This window comes from Apium graveolens, chromosome 9, assembly GCF_009905375.1.
Source record: "Apium graveolens cultivar Ventura chromosome 9, ASM990537v1, whole genome shotgun sequence".
NCBI classification, from domain to species: domain Eukaryota; kingdom Viridiplantae; phylum Streptophyta; class Magnoliopsida; order Apiales; family Apiaceae; genus Apium; species Apium graveolens.
The window spans coordinates 156,743,496-156,768,738 of NC_133655.1; the positions used below are offsets into that span (position 1 = coordinate 156,743,496).

The 25,243-nt window shown below is 35.2% G+C and overlaps 1 protein-coding gene across 4 annotated transcripts; it reads right to left on the reverse strand.

Moving 5' to 3' along the window:
* Nucleotides 1–12,477: 12,477 nt before the first annotated feature.
* Nucleotides 12,478–22,616, reverse strand: LOC141682928 (low-specificity L-threonine aldolase 1-like). Of its 4 annotated transcripts, none has more exons than XM_074487614.1 (11): nucleotides 22,539–22,616; nucleotides 22,174–22,219; nucleotides 17,305–17,751; nucleotides 15,934–16,045; nucleotides 15,539–15,589; nucleotides 15,256–15,327; nucleotides 15,039–15,171; nucleotides 14,801–14,859; nucleotides 13,596–13,696; nucleotides 12,948–13,014; nucleotides 12,478–12,798 (listed from the first exon to the last, which is right to left on the reverse strand). In XM_074487614.1, exons 3-11 carry the CDS (start codon nucleotides 17,745–17,747, stop codon nucleotides 12,757–12,759), a joined length of 1,080 nt encoding a protein of 359 aa, XP_074343715.1. In that variant the 5' UTR covers nucleotides 17,748–17,751; nucleotides 22,174–22,219; nucleotides 22,539–22,616; the 3' UTR covers nucleotides 12,478–12,756. The 4 variants fall into 4 exon arrangements, with proteins under 4 accessions (XP_074343715.1, XP_074343716.1, XP_074343717.1 ...); XM_074487615.1 differs by lacking the exon at nucleotides 22,539–22,616 and adding an exon at nucleotides 22,331–22,437; XM_074487616.1 differs by lacking the exons at nucleotides 22,174–22,219; nucleotides 22,539–22,616 and adding an exon at nucleotides 21,890–22,050.
* Nucleotides 22,617–25,243: the final 2,627 nt, after the last annotated feature.

Below are 25,243 nucleotides of genomic sequence, written 5' to 3' on the forward strand. Positions count from 1 at the left end.
TCCCAAACATTCTTGAAAACTCTTCCAAAATCTTGAATTAAACCTTGGGTCTCGATCAGATACAATAGACACAGGAACTCCATGACGAACTACAATTTCCTTTAGGTACATATGGACTAACTTGTCGAGCGAAAATCTTTCATTTATAGGCAGAAAATGAGCTGACTTAGTAAGTCTATCTACTATAACCCAAATGGCATCATGATTAGCCCTTGTCCTTGGTAATCCAACTATGAAATCCATGGTAATATGTTCCCACTTCCACTCTGGAATCTCCAATGGCTGTAACAATCCACTTGGTTTCTGATGCTCTGCTTTAACTCTCTGACAAGTATAACATTTGCTAACCCATTCTGCAATTTCCTTCTTCATGTCTGGCCACCAATAATTCTTTTTTAAATCTCTATACATTTTGGTACTCCCTGGATGGATAGAATATCTTGAACTATGTGCCTCTTGTAAAATTTCATTCTTCAGCTCCGTCACTGGTGGAATCCAAATTCTTGAAGAAAACCTAAGAATACCTTGATCATCCTTCTGCGTGCATAATTCCTCACCTACCAAACAATTTATATCTTGATCCATTACATTTTCCTGACACTTCTTTATTTTCTCCAACAACTCCGGCTGGAAAGTCATACTGTATACTTTCGCTTCCTCAGGCTTGCAAACTCTAATTTCCAATTCCAATTTCTGAAATTCCTTATATATATATCTTCGGATACTGATAATATATTCAATCTTTCCTTCCAACTCAATGCGTCTGCCACAACGTTAGCCTTACTAGGATGATAATTAATCGAGCAATCACAGTCTTTGATCAACTCTAACCATATCCTTTGCCTCATATTAAGTTCCTTCTGTGTGAATATGTACTTTAAGCTTTTGTGATCCGTGAAAATCTCGCACTTTTCTCCATACAAATAATGTTTCCAAATCTTCAAAGCGAAAACTATGGCTGCTAGCTCCAAATCATGAGTAGGATACTTCTGTTCGTGTGGTTTTAATTGTCTTGACGCATACGCAATCACCTTTTCGTGCTGCATTAAAACACATCCTAGTCCTTTGTGAGAAGCATCGCTATAAATTACGAAATTCCCTTGATCGTCTGGAAGTGATAAAACAGGTGCTGTGATTAATCTCCGCTTCAACTTCTGAAAACTTTCTTCGCACTTGTCGTTCCATATAAACTTTTCATTCTTGCATGTAAGCTTTGTCAATGGTGTTGCAATCCTTGAAAAATTCTGAACGAATCGTCGATAATATCCCGCCAATCCTAAGAAACTTCTTACCTCAGTGGGTGTTCTCGGTCTCTCCCAATTCGTAATTGCCTCGATCTTTGCCGGGTCCACTTTCATCCCTTTGTTACTGACTATGTGTCCTAAGAACTGAACTTCCTGTAGCCAAAACTCACACTTCGAGAATTTAGCGTATAATTTATTTTTCCTTAAAATCTCCAAAGTCGTTCTCACATGTTCCGCATGATCCTCTTCCATTTTTTGAATAGATTAAAATATCGTCTATAAATACAATAACAAACTTATCCAAATACTTCTTGAAAATTCTATTCATCAGGTCCATAAATGCTGCCGGGGCATTGGTCAATCCAAAAGACATTACTAAAAACTCGTAATGTCCATACCTTGTTCTGAAAGCTGTCTTTGGTATATCTTCTGGCTTAATCTTTAGTTGATGATATCCTGATCTTAAATCAATTTTGGAGAAATACTTGGCTCCCTTCAACTGATCGAACAGATCGTCAATTCTGGGTAACGGATACTTGTTCTTGATCGTAAGCTTGTTGAGCTCCCTATAGTCGATACACATTCTCATGCTTCCATCTTTCTTCTTAACAAATAATACCGGGGCTCCCCATGGGGATACACTGGGTCTGATTACTCCTTTCTCTAACAGCTCTTGCAATTGCTTCGCTAGCTCTTTCATCTCAATAGGCGCCATTCTGTACGGGGCCTAGGATACTGGTTCTGTTCCAGGTGCTAAGTCGATCGCAAATTCAATTTCTCTATCTGGAGGAAGTCCTGGTAACTCGTCGGGAAATACGTCTGGAAATTCATTCACAACTGAAATATCTTCAAGTTTTGTTGGTTCTTGACTTCTGTCAATCACATATACCATGAAATGCTCACATCCTTGTCGTAGTAACTTCTTGGCTTGAATCATCGTTAAGAACTTCTTTACTTGTTTTTGACCCTTGAACGTTACTATCCTTTCGTCTGGAGTTTTCACCATTACCTTCTTATTTTGACAATCTATCTGGGCATCGTGCCTAGATAACCAATCCATCCCTAATATAACGTCAAATTCTCCTAACTTAAATGGTATCAAATCTACACAAAACTTACTACCAGAAATCTCAACCTCACAATTCCCACAAACTTGATTCACAGATACACGTTCTTGATTTGCTAATTCCACAGTCATTATTTCATTTAAACATTCAACTGGACAATTTAACTTACTAACAAAATCTTGTGAAATAAATGATCGAGTTGCTCCCGAATCTATTAACACTTTGGCACATAAAGAATTCACATTAAGCGTACCTGCCACGACATCCGTATCTTGGATCACATCCTTCACCGACATGTCAAAAACTCTAGCCCTTGAAGTCTCATTCACTGTTGGGGTAGATCCCATAATCCTTAATGCATTACTGACTGGTGCTGATGTCTTGCAATCCCTAGCCATATGTCCTGGCTTTCCACATTTAAAACATGTAAATCCAATGGCTGGAACCTTTACTGCTGGATTCCGGATAGGCCGATCCTTGTTTGCTGGCTCTTTTGCTGGATGATTTCGGCACTCCCTCGAATAGTGCCCTTTCTGATTACATTTGAAACATACCACGTTCAACTTATTACAAACTCCTCCATGCTTCTTTCCACATACTTGACAATCTGGAAAAATTAGTCTCAACTGATTTGGCTGATTTGCATTAACTGGACGGTTGCTCTGGCCTCCGTCTCCTGCATTTTGTCTTCTGAAATTAAAATTTCTCCCTGGCTGAAACTTGCCCTTCTTAAAATTTGGAAACTTTCTTGGTTGTGACTGACCCTCACTTCCCTCAACTTTCCTTTTCTTGCTTTCCTTTTCCTTCTGAAACATCTCACTCTCTGTCTCTGCTATCATAGCCTTCTGTACTACTCCTGCATAGGTATCCAATTCAAAAATGGCTACCTTCCCTCTGATCCATGATTTCAAACCTTGCTGGAATCTCTTAGCCTTCTTCCTGTCAGTATCCACATACGACGGTACATACCTTGACAATTCATCAAACTTACCCTCATAATCTGTTACCGACATGTTCCCTTGCTTTAATTCTAAAAACTTCAGCTCCATTTGATCTTGAACAAACTGAGGAAAATACTTTTCTAAAAACAATTCCTTAAACCTTTCCCAAGTAATAACATTTGTACCTTCCAATGTCTTCACCATCTCCCACCAATAGGTGGCTTCATTCTTCAGATAGTAACTTGCAAACTCAACCTTCTGTTCCTCCTTTACTTTCACTAAGGAAAATGTCTTCTCTATTTCCTTTAACCAAACATTTGCCTCAATTGGCTCTAAGGAACCCTTAAATTCTGGTGGGTTTACTGCCTGAAAAGTTTTAAAAGTTACCTGGGGGTTGGTCTGTCTTTGTTGTTGTTGTGCCAGGTGAACTGTTTGTTGGGCCAAGATTTGAAGAATCTGGGCTATTGTTGGGTCCATGTGTCCTAGGTTCACATTCGGGTTTGTATCATCTTGGTTGTTGTTATTATTAGTTTCTTCATTCTGGGTGTTGGTGCGGGTATTTCTTCTGGGAGGCATTTTCTGTAAAGAATCAAACAACTTATTCAGCTTTTGAATCAAATCTTTGTATAAAAGAAAAGTTTTGTAAAACAGAGGTATCTCTTTTTGAAAACAGTTGTAACTAAGTAAATTGCATTCTTCTTTACAGAATATAAACAGTCATGGAAAATAGGGTACATGGTTTCACAGGGTATAACTGGTGCAATAAATAAGGTAAAGTAAAACAGGTGTGATAAAGTAAATGACAATGCTGGAAAGGAAAAAGATACAGATATGTATAGATCAAAAGTTTTAGGTAGTACAAGCGTAAAGATGCTTCGGAAGTAAAAGCAAAAAGGGTACAACAACCTACTCACTAGTCAGCATTGCTAGTCTATAAATATAACTCAAAAGTCTACTGGTACACACTACACACCACTGTACATACTACATAACCATCACAATACTGCTCAGTATCTCCATCTCTGGATCTCTGACTCAGCTCCAAGGAAACTCTGGTCCTGCCAGCCTCTCAAAGTCCTCCATCACCTCAGTAGCCCAACCCATCAGTACATCAGGGCCTCTGCCAGGTAGTGTAGCTCCATGTAGCCTAGCCTCAAGAACCCTCCGTGTTACATTAATTTCCTCTCGAAGCTCCCTCACACCACTATCAACATCTGTAGTCCTAATAATATGATATAGCTCTCTGATCTGGGCCAACAAGGAATCACGCTCCAATAGAAGAGCCTCATACCGGTAATAAGGAACTGGGGGCAATGTAGACTGGAATGGGGCACTCGCAACTGAAGGCTCTGAGTGATCAGCTGATACGGGAATAAAATAGTCGGCCATCGCTGCTATCTGAAATCATATCGCAATATAAGAATCTCGAACCACGACGCGAATTATACTACTACTGGTTATACCGTAACACTCAACATCTCGACGTTCTATCATTCTATTCCTTACTTCTAATCCTAACCCTCTACCCATTCTCGTCAACCTAGGCTTGTGTTAGTGACTTATAACCTGTAGCTCTGATACCAAACCTGTGGCTCCCTCCAAACCCGGGTCAGAAGTTTGGGGTCCACACACACACACCTTATTTATAACCTGCTTATAACAATAATAAAGATAACAATAATATGCAGTGACCCTATTTACCAACTACCACGGATCGCAACAGGTTAAAGTATGCATACGAGCCACACATCTACTTATATTACATATCGTTCAAATCCCAACCATTCAAACTCAAACTGAGTATTAAACTTTATTACAAACTTTTATAGACTTAAATTATTCCAAAAGAAGCCTACTAGCTCAGCTCTCTCAACCTGAACCCCTAGCTCTCGCGCTGGACTGGGGATCCTCGTTACCAACTGGTTCCTTTTTTAGCTGGAAAGAACATAAACAACATCGCACAAATGAGCTAACTAGCTCAGCAAGTCATAATGACACAACTGAGAATAATGATCATCAGGTGAACATGATTATGATATTAATTGAACAATGGCTTATGATTTAGAATTGGATATTATACTTTTAATTTAAAAACCAAGGTTAGGCTGCTGATCAGTCACGCACCAACCCCGAGCAAGGCACACAACATTGCTCTAACTAATGGATCCAAGGCACACATTGGCCTAACTTGACCATTATATGGTCTGACCACGAATCTGGTCCACAATTTTATAAAAACAATCCAATTCTAACATAATAACAGAATAAGCAATAATAACCAATAATCAGAATCATTAACAACAATGAGTGTTTAACAATGAAAGAGTTTCAATCCTTGTAAGGATTAATAAGATAATTTAAAAGCTTGGATACTAGTATTGAAAGAATTGTATAACAAAGGAATCAATATTTCAGGGTTTCAAAGATTTGGGCTTTCAAAGCATAGGATACAATGTTTGAGTATATAATTAATTCAGTTTAGTGTTTGGAATTTTGTTTGCATGTATTTATGGAGTAGTATCGTATACTTGAGGTTCGTGTTTGGGTATACAATAATCAATGGTCTAGAAAGAATAAGGTTCATGGCTCAAGATCAATAACTGGAATCAGGGTTAAGGTTTCTGTGCTTCAAAGCACTTGCAATATCACAGGATTATCAAGTACTACAATATCTCGAGAAAGTTCAAAACCTGGTTTTAGCTTACTACACTGTACTCGCTTCCAATCACAACCGTTTTACTCCTCAACTACCTGTTTCCCTTTCCTACGCCTTGCCTCTTCTGCTCACATATCATAAGCATCTATCAATAATCGACTCATAGAGTTCTATTCAACACATACTTCTATCTACCCTTCGTTTTACCCAAATCTGATTAACAGATTGAAAACTATGCCATAATCAAGTAAACACCGAATATAGAGACTGATAGTCAATCAACAAGTCACGTATAACACATAATACATCACGAAATCAATGACATATCATTTATAAAGAAGTCTCGGGTCATAATTAGGTTTTCGGGTATTTAAAATGATTTTTAAAACATTTTTCAGAATTAAAACGGGTCGTTGGATCAATTTCGGGTTAATAAACAGGGTTCGCTTGGCCAATTCTGGCTCCGAAACAATTTTATACTAATTATCGAGCCTTCAAAATAATTTAGAATAATATTTTAAAGCTCGAAACTATTTTTCGGAATTTTTAAATCATTTTTAAGTAATTAAATCTAATTAAATAATTAATTAAAATCAATTAATAATTAATTAAATCAATTAATCAATTAATTTCCAATTTAATTGACCAATTAATCAATTAAAAATTAGCTGAAATTAATTAACTAATTAATTCAGATTTATTTCTGAATTAAAAATAATTTTCGGAATTAAAATACTAATTTTTAGAATTTTCAGAAATTAAAAATGAATTTTTATAATAAAAATAAATAGGAAATATGATTTTTAAACATTTTTAAAACATGAATCTAATTTTTGCAAAGTCTGGAAACCTGGGGGACCAAAATTCATCATTTTCAAAAGTATAGGGACCAAACTGCAATTTTGCAGTTCTAGTCGCCGGAAAAGTCGGGGATGGCCGGAGAACTCACCTCCGGCATCCTTCCACCACCATCACCTCTAGAATTAAACTACACAACACCAGGAACCTATATCTGCAATCAAAATTCATCAATAACCCCAGACTTGGCCGGAATTTGATCAAGAAACTCGCCGGTTTCCGGCGGGTTCGACGTAAACTTTAAAACACAACTCACTTCTCTATAGAACTCGTTGATTCATGAAACTTGTACGACTAGATTGCAAATTTCACAGAGAATACAATACACTATACCACAACATCAATCTATTTCAGAATAAAAAACCCCCAAATTTCAATTAAGAACATTCAAACGGGTTATAAACCCTAATTTTAAAATTCGAAAATCAAACTCAATTGTGAACATGTTATTGAACTCCAAATCAGACGTATGACATATGAAAATTATCAGGAAAACAAGCTCTACAACATGCAATCATCAAATCATACAAACAATCATCCGAACAAAAATTCATATTTTTAATTAATTTAATTCAAAAATAAATAAATTTTCAGAAAATAAACCTTTGATTCTACAGTGAAACAAAGCTCAGAATCTGATAAAACACTTCAAATCCTTCGTTTTTGTTACTCAAGCTTTGAAAACAGAGATTGGTAACGCCTTCGTTTTGCTGTTTGATTCTTAGAACAGTTTATGTAATTAGGGTTTTTCTCTGAAAATTATATAATTAACTATCTGCAAATGATTTTGATACGAAATAAAATACGGAAAAAGGCTATTTATAATTACGGAAAATTAGTATCCCGTTGGATCATTCCGGATATAAAACGGTATGTTTATTTATAAAAACTGATCCAAACGGTATCGATTTTCGGGATAATTATCAAAATCAGTACAATTTGTACTGCGGTCTTGGTCTCAGCGCCTGGTTACACGTACTACGAAGTGATAATTTGGATAGTTTAATAAAAAGCTCCCATTTATCGAAAATACGGGTTTTATTAATTTAACGAAACGAATATTGTATCGAAAATATTGCGCCGGGACCCGCGCAGAATAAACCATACGCCGGATCGAAAAAGTCGAAACATGGAATATGCTCGGAATATTACAATTCGGTTAGGAAGGAGTTCTCGGAAGAGTTTCGGGTTCCAAAAACGTAACAACGGTTGACGTCAGTTGGTTCCCGTTTTTATAAAATAGATTTTAAATACTCGGAAAAAGATTTTAGAATTTTCGTATGATTCTTATAAATCCATAAATCAACATCAAAATCATTAGGAAGATATGACAATTATCTATATTTTATTTTGGACATATAAAAATTAAAATACTCAATTAATATTATTTTTGAATATCCAAGTACAGATAACACTTAACAATTATCTCACAGAATAGATACTGAACACACATAATAATTATTTAATAGCAAAAATAATTACACAATATATCCCGGATATGACACGAAAGCCCAAAACAAGATCACAGATTGAGATTGATCCCAAAGATAAAGGAAAGGTAAAAGTTGATGAACCTATAAAGCCACAGGAGATGAAAATTCCTCAAAATCTGATAAAACCTGTGTGCAAAATAGTTCAAGTTACTGATGATATTCTTGCTGAAGATGAAAATGTTCAAACTCTGAAAAGAAGGAAGATTTCCGAAGAATCCAAGACAACCTCTGACAAAGCTCAAGTTATTCAGAGTGAAGAATTTCAAGCTGCAACAAAAATAGCAAGTTCTGATAAAGTCGTCAAGACATCAACCTCTGACAGTGCTCAAGTTGATTTAGACAAGATGGAAGTAGCTGATAAAAAGAAACTTCTGTGGAAAAATGTTAAACCATCAGATCCAAAGAAATGCCGATTGTTATCTGATTTCATGACTGTTGGATTGAAAGCCAGAGAAGCAAGGGATAGAGCTGGACTAGGTTCTGATGAAGCTAAGATCAAAACAGGAGTTGAAGTGCTTACAAGAGATCCATTTATGTTGACTGACAGACCTCTTGAAGATGTTACACAGAAACACCTTGATAAGGTCATCTCTGTTCAAGTGGTACTGGATGTTCATGATAAGCACAATGTCAAGGAAAATCTGATTTTTTTTCTAGAAGATGGAAGGACATATCAAATGCCAGAATCAGATGTGCTAAATATATCACTGAAAGAACTTCAATTCTTTCATTACCTTTTAGAGGTAAAGTCTGATATTACCAGGAGATGGTCAAATTTCATATTGAAGATCATCATGGATAAAGCAAGAATTTCTGGTTCAAGAGTTACATAATTCATTCCTAATATTGTTGAAGATGATGGAAGTGAAACTCCAATGAGGAAGGATTCTGCTAAGCTTGAAGTGTTACTAAATGAGAAATGTCTGTGCTATAATGAAGATTCTTCTCACCCAAGGGTAATAAGACTGAATGATGGTTTAGAAAGAAACCATATCTCTGCTTTAAGGACTGCAAACTATCAGATTGGGAGTCAGAATGAAGAGATGAAGCAAGTCAAGACTACAATGGCTCAAATCCTGAGGAGTAAAGAAGAAAAGCTGATATTAAGTTTTGTCAAGAATCATTTTGGATTTAGATTGACTTAGTGAGATTGATAAAAGCTACAAGGATTGTAAATTGTAGTTAGTTATCCAGTTAAACTCTTATTGCATTTGTACTTAAATATTTTTGACATCATCAAATCTATTAACTTGTATATTTTGCATAATTTACAAGTTGGGGGAGATTGTTAGATATATTTGAGATGTCATGTCTAATATAATTTGTGTTTAGTTTTCAGAACTTAACAACAGGACAAATCAGGACTTACTGAAATCAGGACTTACTGGAAGTCAGAACTTAATATCAGAACTTAAGGTCATATCAGAACTTAAGTGCGGGAAGACTTTCAGTTAAAGAAGGAAGCTGATTTACAGGAGAAGATCAAGACTAAAACAAAAGAAGATGTGCATAGAAAGAGTTAGAAGACTGGAAGACTTGTAGAAGATATCTGATTGATATATTTTAGGAGACTGAATTGTATTCCATATCAATTAGAATATATCTTGTAACTATGTAGTATATAAACACAGACTTAGGATTTACACTATATGTGTTATCATTATCGAGAAGATTATACATTGTAACCTAGCAGTTCTTAGTGATATTTGTTCATCACTGAGAGAGAACAACAGTTCATATTATAACTAAGATGTGTTAAATCGATTTGATTGTATAAACACTGTATTCAATCCCCTTTTATAGTGTTGTGTGACCTAACATACTATTCATCAGGATTACAAAAATTGGGGTTATTACAAAAACCCTCAGGTTGTAACATATATACATCCTCTTGAAGGCTCCCATATAAGAAAGCGATTTGACATCCATTTGCCAAATCTCATAGTCAAAGTAAGCAGCTATAGCTAGAAAAATCCTGATGGACTTGACCAAAGCAACTGGTGAAAAAGTCTCATCATAGTCTATACCATGAATTTATTTAAAACCTTTTGCCACTAGTCGCGCCTTATAGGTTTGTGCTTTAACATCCATGTCGGGTTTTTTTTTCTTGAAAATGCACTTGCACCCTATAGGTTTTACCCCTTCGGGTGGATCAACTAAAGCCAATACTTTATTTTAATACATCGATTCCATCTCAAATTTCATGGCCTCCAACCATCGCTTGGAGTTTGGACTGTTCATAGCATTTTGGTAGGTGAGAGGCTCATCATTATCCGTAAGCATCACATCACCATCTTGAGTCAAGAGAAATCCATAATTGTTTTCGGGCTTATAGTGAATCCTACTAGATCTACGAACAACCTGTGTTTCCTGAACATGATTACTTTCAACATTTTGATGTACATCCTGATCTTGTTCCAACTCTGATTCAATGTTATCATGTGGTTCTCGATCTTCACCGAGATGTATTGTCCTCTCACTTTTTTTCTTAGAAAGTAGTTCTCCCTCAAGAAATACAGCGGTCCGAGTAACAAACACTTTGTTCTCGAAAGGATTGTAAAAAATATACCCTTAAGTCTCACTTGGGTATCCCACAAAATAACATCTATCTAATTTTGGTATAAGCTTGCAAGAGGCTAAACATTTCACAAACGCTTCACGTCCCCAGATTTTCATAAATGACATGCCATGACGTTTCTCAGTCCATATCTCATATGAAGTTTTTTGAACCGCTTTTGTCAGAACTCAGTTATGTGTATATGCAGTTGTTTCTAGAGCATAACCCCATAAACTAATTGGAAGATCTGCTTGACTCATCATCGATTGCACCATGTCCAAGAAGGTACGATTTCTCCTCTCAGAATCTCTATTCCATTGAGGTGTTCCAGAAGGAGTAAGTTCTATACAATATCACACTCCTTCAAGAAACTCTTGAATTTGAGGCTTAAGTATTCTCCTCCACGATCTGATCGTAAAACTTTTATACTTTCATCTGTTTGATTTTCTACTTCGGCCTTATATTCTTTGAATACTTCAAAAGAATTAGATTTATTCTTCATAAGACATATATATTAATATCTACTGAAGTCATCAGTAAACGTTATGAAGTAATATAAACCACCCCTTACCATCGTACACATTCGACCATATTCATCACAATGTATAAGCCTTAATCTTTCGGTGGCCCTTTCACCTTATCATGTAAAAGAAGCTTTAGTCATTTTTCCAATGAGACAAGGTTCACATCTTTCGTATGATTCAAAATCAAACTTATGCAAGTATGCATCTAAATGTAACTCAGAAATATGTTTCTCATAATATGGCTTAATGACAATGTTAGAGTTAATGTTTGATTTGAGTCATATTAGAACATATAATTTGTTAAACTAATTGTGCAACATTATAAGCCTTATCATTGAAATAGAATAAATAACTAGTTATTTATTTAAATAAAATGAACAATATTTTTTTTCTAACAAGAAATTGATATAATGTATCCGCTAAAGGCGGGCACGTATTAACAATTTACTAATTTCTCAACTTTGCCTTATGGGCAAAAATTAGGTATCGAGTTACTCCAACTTTGCTTCAATTCTAACTCGATACATGAAGATTGACCATTGATGGTCTTCTTCTTTAAATCTTCCAAATAAGCTCGACAGTTTAACTTCCAATCATCCAATTATTATCATAGAAGTGACATTTATCTTCTTTAGCAACACCACTAATAGGCTTCAAAAGCCCCCTTGAAATTTGGTTTAGCACGGAATAAAATTAAATCTTAACCTTGTCTGTCTACTTTCCTTTCCCATTTGCATTCCATTTGTACACCATCAGTATGACGTAGTTTATGTTTTTACCGTGTTGTTTTCAGCAGTTATAAACATGCCTCATAACTCAATGGGTGTTTTGTTTATATCATTCATTTTTTATAAAAACTGGGAATGGAAGTTATTCAAAGATTGCTTGATAAAATCAAGCTGAGTCTCTAGACCAATCTTAACCCAAAATATCAAGATATGTATACCTATTATCTTTAGAATATTTGATCAAACCGGACCTCATTCTCCCATTTATACAAATTTATAGTGTCTTATTATTGTTAAATCTTTCAAATCTACCTGTGATGTAATTTTTTTTTAATTATAAAAGATTAATAAACTTTGATCAAAATTTAGTCAATTTGACTTGGTTAAAGTCAAATGTGACAACTAAAAAGGAACGGAAGGAGTATTATTTTTCATGAATACAATTGAAAATGAGATTTGTGCACATCCAAGGTATAAAAACATAGTAAATGTTTGGCAAACAAGATTATGAAATGTAATAAATATGCTCCTTTCCTCCCAATGCCATAAAAAACTATTTCAAAGAGGCATTCAGGTGAAAATGACAGCTTCACACGATTCTAATGTTACTGAGTTCTAACAATTTGATGAGTATCGTCATAGAGATATTTCAGTATCCCTCGTCATAGAGATATTTGAGCATCCCTCCTCAAGCGAGACCATTCCCATGCGAGACCCCATTTACAGCTTTCTGCAATGTATCAACAACATAATATACGGTCCTACCGTTACACTTTAGGATCTTATCAAAATAATAATAGTATACAAACTATGTAAAGGATATCTTCTGACGATGGAGGGAGAAACATGAATATCGATTTGAGGCAAAATGTAATGTACCTGAATGCATGATAGGGTGAACTGTACATCACTAGCAGAAATCTGGTGGTGAAGGACAATCCTAAGCCTGCATCATAGGATACTTACAAATTACAGAAAATATATCGATAACTCTAACCAACTGTACGGTTACATAGCATATTAAATATCAATCCGTAAAACAAGCATTATGATCTATTCCTATATGTTTGCAATGAACCTATTAAAACTTTTAATGACACCAACTGAAAAGGAAGTTGAACTTGTTTATTTGCAAATTCTCTAACAACCTACAACTGTGAAATGCATTTGAGAACACTTGTAGATTGTAGCTAATAGTGTTAAGATGTGTTTGCTTTTACAAAAAGTTTTCCCTTAAATTCTGATAGGTCATCAGGAATCTAATTTTGGAAAATTTACATGCCACTCTTGAATATATTCTTTTGAAAAAATTTGTGAAATTGTAAAATGTCATACTAGATCATTTCCAGTCTAACAAATAGTGCTTGTCACATCTTCATCATGCTGCAAAGATGGAGTTATACTGAATTTTATCATCTAGTGGCATCTGCAGTATAAAGATAACTACCTATATTAACACCAAAAAAACATCTTTTTGCATAAACTAGCGCCTGAGTTCATATGATTACTGAAACATGTGGTACACACCTTTTTGGCTTATCTTGCATCAGAAGTATGTCATGTTCTTCTAATATGTTGCATAATTTTTGTGCAGTGATATTTGCTTCCTCTAGTATATCAAAAAACACCTGCACAAAGAAGAATGTCATGGATAATATATTTCCATATTCAAGATGATGATCTCTCAGTTGTTGACATTTTACAGTCAATTTGAGGGAATTCCAAAGTCAATGCAGTTCACTATTATTTTAGAATTGCAAAGCTATTGGAAAATATTAGTAGTTTCTGCAAAGTCATATAATCATCACTATAGTAAGAGAAGAATACAAATCAATGTTCAGTAAGGAATACACTTCTAAAACAGAGGGACTAAGCAACAGCATAAAGAACCGATACGACAATAAAAAACACATCGTAATAAACATGTAGGAACTCAATGAAAAATAAAGTCTTCATATTTGGGGTAAAGTTTGTTCCACATTAAGTGACTTGTCTAAGTATGATTATATACAGACTTGAGTCTTGACATGCCCTTTAGATGATTAATTTTAAGCAATGGGAGACACAAATTCAATAACTTGATATATTTTGTTTTAACTTTTAAGGATATTATTAACAATGACAGATAAAGTTCTTTATAGAGCCCTCATATATCCTCTCAAAAAACATTTTCATGCACAAAGTTAAGTATGTGCTTTGTTACTCATAAATCTTATTTCACCTCGAGTACTGATCCACAATTGGCACTCTTAAATGCATATGGACACTTCGCACTTTATTTTGGGCCAAAACATTCATAAATTATTAAATTAGTGCAGAATCCGACTCTTGGATAGGTGTCCATGTTGGACAATTCCAAGTTCCGCCCGAGGCAAGGAAACTGAGTATGTGCATGATAAAAAATATGTGGAAGAAGTTACGTATTTAAGCCTTCTGTTACGATGATGCACACTGTATGACACAATAAACTGTTCACAAAGAAACTGGAATAAAAAAAATCAAAGTAAGGTTTCTAATCGTTACGTGGACGGGGTCCTGCAGGACATTATACTTGATGCTCCAGTGTGATATATGGATGAATGGTGAATTGGAATTGTTTGATATGAAAACGGATTTAGGACTACCAAGTCTCATTAATCATGATTACATTAATAACTTTCAGATAATGGCATTAATGAAAACACAACTATTTGATATTATTCAAAATCTGACTATTTGAGCAGGCTACTTACAATGTTGGTCTCCACAGCATCAAGATCCACCTTTAGTCCTTTGATATTATTGAGTCCCTCTTCAAAAAAAATCAAAATAAGTTACTAGATGTAGCTTACACTAAAGCTGAGGGGACATTTTCAAAGTGTGGTTTCAACTATACACGGGGAGAAGGGAGAGGGGGCTGCTTGTTTAGTAATCATACTATGCATTATAACTCCTTCCAGACAAAGAATTGCATTCAAAACAAGAGGAAACCTGCTAAAGTTCTTGCTTTCTTGTGATCACCCTCAATCTTCTGAACATTCTCTTGCAATGCTACGAGTGCGGCTGCACAGAGGACACCGCTCTGTCTCATTCCACCACCCAAAGTCTTCCTAAGAATCTTTGCCTACAAGAACATTAGAAATGAGCCACTTAATCAGCAGTAATTTAAACAATGTTTAACTCATCGTTGCTTTTACATCTGTTATACCTTGGCTATGAAGCTTTTTGAGCCTACAATTACTGATCCAATTGGAGCACCAAGACCTTTAGACAGACATACCTAGCCACATACGTCATTGAAAAAAAAGAAACATTTATTAAAAGATATATGGGATACTGGGGAAGGTATCAATTCATATATAATTCATGGATGTGATTTAAGATAGAATTAGTTTAAAATACTCTGAAGGAATAATAAAAAATTTCAGAAACAAGAAATTTACAACTAGAATGTGTTAATATTGCATAATTTTGGCTAATACATGACCTACCGAAACTGAGTCAGCAGCCTGCACAAGCCTATGAACTGGAACACCAAGTGCCTGGATGAATAAATTTAATTAGTTACATATCTTCTAGTTATTTTATCTTAATTTTAACACACACCACAGGCACACACAAATACACAATATTCCCCAAGATTCTACAAGTGTTTTATGTTTACTCTTAATTTCTTCACAATCTTAAAAGAAACAAGCCTAATACCACCACTGAAGATATAAAATTTCTAATATTCACATTCTCAGTATGACTGTATGTAAAAAGCTAGTTATTCTCTATCTGTCTCTCTCTAGTTACCACTCCTGATTAGAATTTATATCTCAACAGTACACTATCATTCCAATTAAAAACTAGTAGATTATTTTCTTGATACTAAGCTACTCACTGTTGATGCATTGAACAGACGGGCCCCATCAATGTGAAGCTTTAACCCATAATTCCTTGCTAAAACCCCAACCATGTCGGTATACTCCACAGAAAGGCACCGACCACCAGAACTGTGCACAGCGAAGCATTTCTGGTTAGATTACAACAATGCAAAGGTAGGCATAAAAACTAGAGTTTATAGTAATTAAAAACAACAAAATGTCACTTCAGCAGATGTTTTAGAAAATTAAGTTTGTTCGAGAATGAAATGATAATGCATCCCATGATTTCTTATTTACAAAACACCCATTTTTACGTGCTTAGCACCAGTACAGTACACTAAGTACAAACAACAAAGAGTACAAGTACCAGAAAATCCAATACTTGACTCTGGGATAAATTACAAATTACTCTAAAAGCTATATAATCAATGCTTTAATCTGTGTTCTGTGCACATGTATTGGCATTATTCGTTCTTTTTAATTTTTCTGTTTGCTAATAGCTTGACATTTTTAATTCCTTCCTAATGACATTGGGCTATTTACAAACTTAAGAATCTATTCAGTAAATAGCCTTCAAATTTTACACATAGTTCAACTATTTATATACTTTGCTTGCCAATGGAACCGCGGCCACCATACAGGTTTTTAATTTAGACTAATGAATGATGGTGGACTTTTTTCGAAATAAATGAAATATACACAGTGAACACAGATTTCTATATAATAGTGCTACAAGGAAATTGTGTGTAACTGTCCCTTCTTTAATTATAATGTGTGTGTGTGCGAGGTGTACAAGTTTATAAAAAATATTCCTACAGTCCACGCCCTAAAATATTTGCATTGACCAAAAATGATAAGGGGTGCAAAGGATCGACGTCAGGTACCATAATCATATATGTTCGAGGATAAATGTCAATAACAGCCATCTTATGTGAGAATTAGGAGTAACTGGTGGCAAAGGACCTCCTCGTGCCAGAAGGGGTTTAGAGTTCCATTATCACCTCTCCCTCCCCTTAAAACGTATTTCAAGTACCCAAGAAAATCATGTATGGACTATGGAGAGCTGTCCCTTAAAATTATATATAGGCAAGAGAATATTTTTCCCTAAGCTTTTGGAAAACTAAAAATATATGCAGAGGAACAACCTTTACTTTAATAAATATATGTACATGAGAGAGAAAAGACATGTTAATTTTTTGCGACAAACCAAAAAGCAAATTTAGACTGACCAGCTGTTGAGAACAGCATAAATATACTTCGAAGATGACATACTGAGCTTTGTCATTCTATGAAGGATATATATATCTATATATAGACGGCACTGCTTGCATATGACTTTATGCCAAAAGAGTTTCACATAAAATCGCTTAACAATAAACCACACTTACTTGGCATGTGAATTCTCCAAACAGATAAGTCTAGTAGTTGGGTAACATATTTCAAAGTTCTTGTTTCTAATGGCAGCTTCAATCGATTCAATATCCATAGTACCATCTTTATTATTCGTCACAGTCCTTGGGTGAACACCGCCAATTGTGGAGATGCCACCATTTTCGTAAACAGCGATATGAGAATCATGTCCAAGTATTACTTCACTCCCTCTTACATCACAGTGAACAAGCACACTGATGAGATTCCCCATAGTGCCTGACGGAACAAATAGTGCTGCCTCCTTCCCTGTGATCATTGCCATCTCAGTTTCAAGACGACGAGCAGTTGGGTCAAAATTCAATACATCATCATCAACTTCAGCTATTGCCATTGCAGCTCTCATTGCTTCTGTTGGTTTGGTTACTGTATCAGATCGAAGATCCACCTTTTTCGTCACCATCTTTCTGAACATATGGAAAGATGGACCAAAACAAAATATTAGTGGATAAATGAGCCAGAAAGAACATATAAAATTAACCCAATACTTCATTTTCTAAAATTTAAGTAAGACGTAACCAAACAAAAAGTACACCAGGGGCAATCAAATTAGTACAGGAGGAAAATTGACAAACTGGACTAATAGATCACAGTGTGCACCACAATTTCAACAGTTAACGAATTATCCCTGCATCAGAACTTAGATATAACAATTGGAAAATAATCTGAAGTGTCTTGCAATTTAATTATTATCATGTTTAGTGTTGAATCTTCAAATTTCAAGCCTCCTAGGAAAATATTGAAAGACCACAATATTCTCAGATACCTCTGTGAATCCTCTTCTATTAAAGGTTATTCGGAAAATAGGCACGCTAAACTTTCCCTAGGTTGGCTGAACCTTCACAACACTTCACATGGATACCTAAGACATTATTTAGTTAGCCTCCATGGGAAGCAGAAAGCAGGAATTATATTTGAGATCTGTACACTATATATATTGCCTAAAATTGCACATTGTATATAAGGACTGCATAATTTTTGTGAAGAATGACATGAATTACTGGGATAACATACAGAGTAATGCTAATTTTTATTTATCTGCAGATATTTACCGACTTGAAAGATTAAATTCCGGGAACACAGGTTAGCTTTATTAACACTTGTCATTTTACTACATATAAAAGCATCAAGTTTAATAACTAACATTTGTATATGAATTTTTTCCTTGCCCACTCCAAATTAACTGGAAGTAGTCTCACACATTCTAAGAAAGGATTCTCATTCCCAAATGTAGCTTTGATTCATATTTACCCTGAATTACAGGGTTTTTTTTAAAACAGATATTCTGTAGTCGTGATCATGAAATTATACAACAAACTTGATGGCACAGTATCACTGGTAAGGTCACTGCTTCTTCAATTTAGTTTGGTTGAGATTCAGGTGTAAACTAACATGGTTAGTGCTTCTTCCAGCCAATCCAGATCTAAAGTGTCAATAAATTGGCGAAGAACTAAAGAAGATATCAAGCCTATCAGTTTGTAATTACAATTCACTAGAGACAATCACATTTCACAACTTATTGAAAACACGTGCTGTAAATTTTAAAAACGGTGATGAGATACCATTTAATGGGTCATTTGGTTGGTCATTTTCTCATATCTGTGTGGCAGGACTGTTGCTGATATGGCTTTCGACAAATTTAAGTGGTTCGATTTGAGTTGTATATCTGTAAGGCTCGTTAGAGCCTTTACGTTAATCAATAATTGGATTACTAAAATATAATGGAGACCTATTTGTAAAAGAAAAACAGGGCTGGCCCTGAGGGTAAGCAATACAAGCCATGGCATGGGGCATCCATGATCCGGGGCATACTTTTCCTTAAAAAATGAAAAGTAGTTTTAAATATAAAATAAATTTAGAGAGAGTTGCTTAAAAAGTCGAATTGAGCATAAAATTGTAGTTAAGTACCAAAATATGAAAATAAAAGATGGTCTCATTTACTTAGTTAACAAGAGATGATTCTAAAGCACATAGCGAAGTTCAAGCCTTACTCGTGATGAAACTAATTATTTTACATTAAGTTTATTTTTAGTAAGAGCAACTTCAATGTAAACCCCTCTTACGTTGGGATAAAAAATCGGTCCTCCAATGCAACTCCGCGTCCCTTAAAAATTTTAGTGGAGAGGAAGCTATATATTTTACCAACTTGATTAATGTAATAACTAGTGAAGACTACAACATCAGTGTTTTAAACACTCTCAACCGTTGTATAAAAGTGTGGTCATGTGTATTTTTGTTATAGGCGTGCCATATGCAATTATTTGGCTGCAGTGTTAAGAAGTATTGGTTTCTTTAGGCCATAGCCAAGGGGTTTTTGACACGTCTTGAATTTTCAGTCTTAAGTTATCCTAAGCTGTTACAAAAAAGTTTTAATAAAACTAAGAATATGAAAATATGATTCCAAACCTATTGTTTGTGTATACTCTAGTGTATAAGACTTTTCAATCATATGCAGTGTAATCTATCTTCCAATGTGCTCGTGGCACATAGTCTGGTACACCCTGACATTATAGTTAGCCTCCATGGGAAGCAGCAAGTAGGAAATTAGATTTGAGAGCTGTACATTTTCTATATGTTACCTAAAACTGCACATTGTATATGATGACTGCATAAACTGTGAAGAATGACATGTTTTACTGGGATAATATACTGAGTAAAGCTAATTTCTATTTATCTGCAGATGTTTACTGACTTGAAAGCTCAAATTCCGGGAACGCAGGTTAGGTATATTAACACTTGTCATTTTACTACATATATAAGCATTAAGTTGGATACTGGATAGAGCATGCATGTCTCGTTGTATAGCTTTAAAATAGTAGTTGTCATGCATCGATTACCCTCATTAACTAGCACTTGTAGTGTTTTTATTTCATTTTCATTGGTAACTTGTAGATAAACATTATAAGTTGCACTATTTAATTTGTTAAGTTGAGCCAAACAAGCCCTGACAAACAGTGTCTTGCCTACACTGCTTAAAGAAACTAACACTGCTAATAAGACAGCTTTACAGTGATAGACTGACAGTAATTTAGAATTACATGGTAAGCCCCAGATGTGCTCAGAAATTTCACAACATCCTAATCAATGACTTTAATGTTGAAAACTATATTGTTTTCCAATCTTTCTAATTCTATGTTGATTGTTCCCTCCAAGCTCTGTTATTTTTAACTGTATTGAAACTTTTTCGTGAGTCTTAATAAAGCTAACGACGAATCAAGGGCATAGGACTTTTCATGAATAAATTAATAAGATAATACCTATCTGAATAAAAAATATGATTAAAAAGGCCTTCTTTTTACTTCTACATTATGATGACAAAATATTTTCTTTCTAGCATATGAGAAATGAAAGAGAGATCCCGAAAAGTGACACCAGGTTTTAACAATTATATCCACGCCATTAGATGTACTATTTTAATCACTTTAATTCTCTCGAGGGAAAGGAATTCCTCACAAATGACTCAGTAGGCTTGAACAGGTGATTTATCTCCTTTTTTTTTTGCTAAGTAGCACGTTTTTATAAATCTCTGATAGCCTAAAACTTGATAGTAATCCAGAAAGCACTTAACCACATTTGCAAAGCCAGAGCACAAAAGGATGACAAAGACAGTAACTGAGCACAAAAGGATGACACAGTAACTGATTCAACTATAACTCCGTTCAACAAGTACAAACCCTAGAATCACAGTAACTGATTTAACTATAAACCCGTTCAGTAAGTACAAAACTAGAATCACGGTAACTGATTCAACTATAAATCTGTTCAATAAGTACAAACCTAGAATCTGGTGTATTATTTGTATTTGCTACAGGCTAAGACTATATATCGGAACCTTCCCGAGAGGCAAAGGTACAGTTGACAATTGACATAGATGTAATGGTCTCAATTCCTAATACAAGTGAAGATTGGAGGAAAACGAACAACAATAATACACTGAGGAATAAACATAAGTAACTGCCATTTTCTTCTGGACTGATATTAGAAACAAAGAAGTGAGTGCTCATTATGTGCAATTCAGGCTTCAATACTTGTTCATCTCTGAGGACACATATCAAACTATTATATACATATTCTCATTTAATGAGAAATAAAAATCAGAGTTAAATTTTTATTGAGCATAGTTAAGTTTCAGTGTTGCAGAATACTTAAACGCATGACTACCTGAGCATCAGGGTACGCAATCCTCACTAACCTACAGTTACAAAGATACTGATAGTCTGATACACTGGCTAACTTTTAGCTACATATAGTCTAATACAATCTGTACAAATGTGATAATAGCAAACATGCAACTAGGTAAGATATTAGGAATCTGTAACATAAAATTATTAAACACTAGATCTACACGTAATATGTTCCAAGTTATTTTTGACAAGAAAAGCTATAACTGAAATTCAGTATGCACATGAAAATGATCAGTGGCTAGCTAGTAAAGGTATTACGTTATTAAACGTCTAGGTTTACAAAGGGGCAAGATTCTAGATGCACTTGTAAATCCATAGTTTTGTTGGAGAAAAGCGGGGAAAGAGAGTAAGTTGATCATACTTATGGCTGCATCCATGTTACTTAAATGTTTAAGTTGAATCCCAGAACTATGCACTAATGAGTAATGATCGTACCCGCAATGGCAGGACTCGTACTTGCTAATATTTTCATAGAAAGAGACTCTTAAAACATTTACATATTCCTAGTACAGGTTAACCGAATCACATCAGCAAATATCAAGTTTGAAGGTTTTGTGACAAAAATAAGGTTGGATTTGGATGGCATAACGTAATAAGAATATATATAGGGGAAATCTGACACGTAAAAGATAAAGAGGAACTCACCCTTTGCAAGCTTGTTTGTGTATGCCTTGAAAATGGTTTGGAAATCCTGCACATGTAATCCAACAAAATATGAGTCACACATTTTTGGAATCATAATTCATTTAGAGAATTAGTGGGAAACAAGAAGGTGCAAACACGGAAAGAGAGAGAGATTTACAAATTGAATGTTGCGTTCAAAGAACATAAAATCAAGAAGAAGAAGAAGTTAACACAGACACGATGACTCATATATACATACATATAGATATATATATTATACACACATGTAACATGGTATGAGAGCAGGGAGGGATAAATAGGTGCAGACGCAACAAACACACAAGTACTTTACTGTTTCTCTTTCACAGCTACTACTGTAAACTTACCAAACTCCCAACAAACAAACAGCAATTAAAAGCCAGCCTTGTGAAATTGAAATGACAAACAACACAGCACAACACGTATTTATAGTAGTTTCAAACACATGGATACATACATACAAGAGGGCATGAGTAGATAGATACATGACAAGGCAAGCATGCATCATCAATAAAAATAATTCAATAATTACCTTTTTATTTTGACGTACTACTGTATTTTCAAGCTAATACAACTTGTATTATATATACAAGTGATATTTGATTTCAGATATAATAAAAATGGAACCTGTGACTATTGGAGATAACTCTTTATAACTCGGGGTGATTTTTTGTTTTATTTATATGCTGCAAATGGGCATATCTACAAACTCCTGGTGTTACTGATCGAGATGATTTTTTTTTGTTAATTTCAATATACTTTAGATTTCGATGAATGGATTGTAATCCAAATTTAATATTTTCTAAAATATTCTTCAAATATCTAGATTGATTGAATTTATCTCTCACTCTCTGTAGCAACAAAACCCTCCTTCCCTTCTTTGCGTCAATTTATATAAAAGGTTCTTGCACACTACTTTTTCTTGAGTATTGATAGGTAGGGCTGTCCACGAACCGAGCCGAGCCGAGTTTTGACGTAAACGAGCCGATTTTTTTTTTGCTGACGAACCGAGCCGAGCCGAGTTTTCTTATCGAACAAAAAAACGTGTTCGAGCCTGAGTTCGTTAACTAACGAGCCGAACACGAGTTTGTTCGCGAACAAATACGAGTCGAGCCGAACTCGAGCCGTAAACGAGCAGCCCGTTAACAAATAAAAATAATTCCATTTTTTGACCCACACCAACTATTGAAACCCGGCCCAGATTTAAGCCCAACCCAAATTAAAAAACTAAACCTAAATTATGTTATCTCCCCCAATCCTTATTTCTGTATCTCAGCCTCTCTCATCATCATCATCAGTTTCTCTACTTCCGCCTATCAAAACACTAGATTTTCAATCAAAAATACACGGAAAAACACAAGCAGACACCATGTATTGAATACACATAAACACAACTTGACATCCAACAAAGTTGCTGTTCTCTATTGACTTGATGGGGTGTATTTTTAATTCCGACAATTTGATTGAAGTCGATAGAATGTATAGTATGCATCTCTCTGGGACTCTAGTTGTATATTCGAAGTTTTGTGGTTTAAAATCGATTAAAAGTATTATAGTTTGTTGATTCTGTTTGGGGTTTGCATATTCGTACTTGTCATTTTGAGTTGCAAGTGTAGATATGGGTTTTCCGGATTATGATGCAAATAAACCAAAGTTCAAGTGATTATTCGAAGATTCTAATATGGTCTGCATCTCTCTGGTTGTATATCTATGTATCTATCTAACATAAATGGTTGTATATTATAAAAATATTCTGAATTTTTTGTATTTTTTCGAGCTTTATCGAGCTGAATTCGAGCGGAACGAGTTCGAGCCGAGCTCGAGCCGAGCCCGAGCCGAGCCTACAAAAAGCTCGACTCGAGCTCGTTTTCTTACCGAACAGATTTTCGTGTTCGAGCTCGAGCTCGAATTCTTAACGAACCGAGCCGAACCGAGCTATTACCGAGCCGAGCTCGAACTTGTTCGCGAACAGCTCGGTTCGTGAACAGCCCTATTGATATAGAATAAAATAAACCCTGATTGTGTAATTGATATCGCATTAACTATACCCGAATTGGGTTAACAATAAAACTGTGGTGCCCCAAAATCCGGGATCAGGAATCTCGGAGACCACGCCATCTAACTATTACAACCACATAACCAACACCACAATATATAAATACTCACGCTTCGCGACCCCACACTTATCACACACACACACACTTTTAGGTTATTGTCTTGGAAACAAACCATTCATAACTAGAGTGATTTCAACCATCAAATGATAATTATTACAACCCAAAAGTGATTAAGTCTTACCGGAAAGTAACCTTTAAGTAAGGCTGGTCCGCCGGCCAAATATACCTTTCTTGTTTATTACCTTACATAAGTCATACTTATAAATAAGCCGAACTAAAAATAACTGAAAACTAATCCAGCTTATTCGAACTACCTGTGGTACAACACCAAACAATCTACGGAACAGCTGACCATTTCCTACCCGTTTCCTGGCTGTGGTTCTCATGGCAGGCATCTTGATTCACTACTGTGTTGTGTCAATTTAAGAAAACAAGTGTGAGCTATAATGCCCCGCATAATAATGTACAGTATGAAAATGACTGTATGATAACCCGCGTAAAACATCATATATGATAATTATGTTTTATTCGAAAATAATGTTCCCTTGGTGATACACACCTTCTTATGAAAACAGTTATTTAGGGGATTTTATTATTCTGTGTATACCTTAATAGAAAACCCAACACCTAGGCTTGGGTTACGGTATTACATCACAATTTCAATTGGAAGAAATTAGGACACTCGTTGGAGCCACCGCATACGATGATCAGTCGTAATACGATAATAGTAACCTTTTCTACTAGTAGAAGGATGACACCTTCGTATCCCGGTTATCACCCTTGCCGCATTCGGGCTACGTGTCCGATTTTTGGGTATACACATACTTCACAAGTTCCTGAGTACACAGAGTACCTTCGCCTGCGGTACCTTTGGTAGTCCATCTAGCACACATAGTACAAGAGTCTACCCCTTCATTGTCCTTTTAAATAATTCT

Bases quoted from the DNA above. Each gene is read 5' to 3' on its own strand.
- LOC141682928 (XM_074487614.1), bottom strand. From the start codon at position 17,747: ATGGTGACGAAAAAGGTGGATCTTCGATCTGATACAGTAACCAAACCA. The intron at 15,590-15,933 runs GTGAGTAGCTTA...TTATTCATCCAG, and splicing joins GTCTGTTCAATGCATCAACA to GCACTTGGTGTTCCAGTTCA. The intron at 15,172-15,255 runs GTATAACAGATG...ATGTTCTTGTAG, and splicing joins CAAAAAGCTTCATAGCCAAG to GCAAAGATTCTTAGGAAGAC.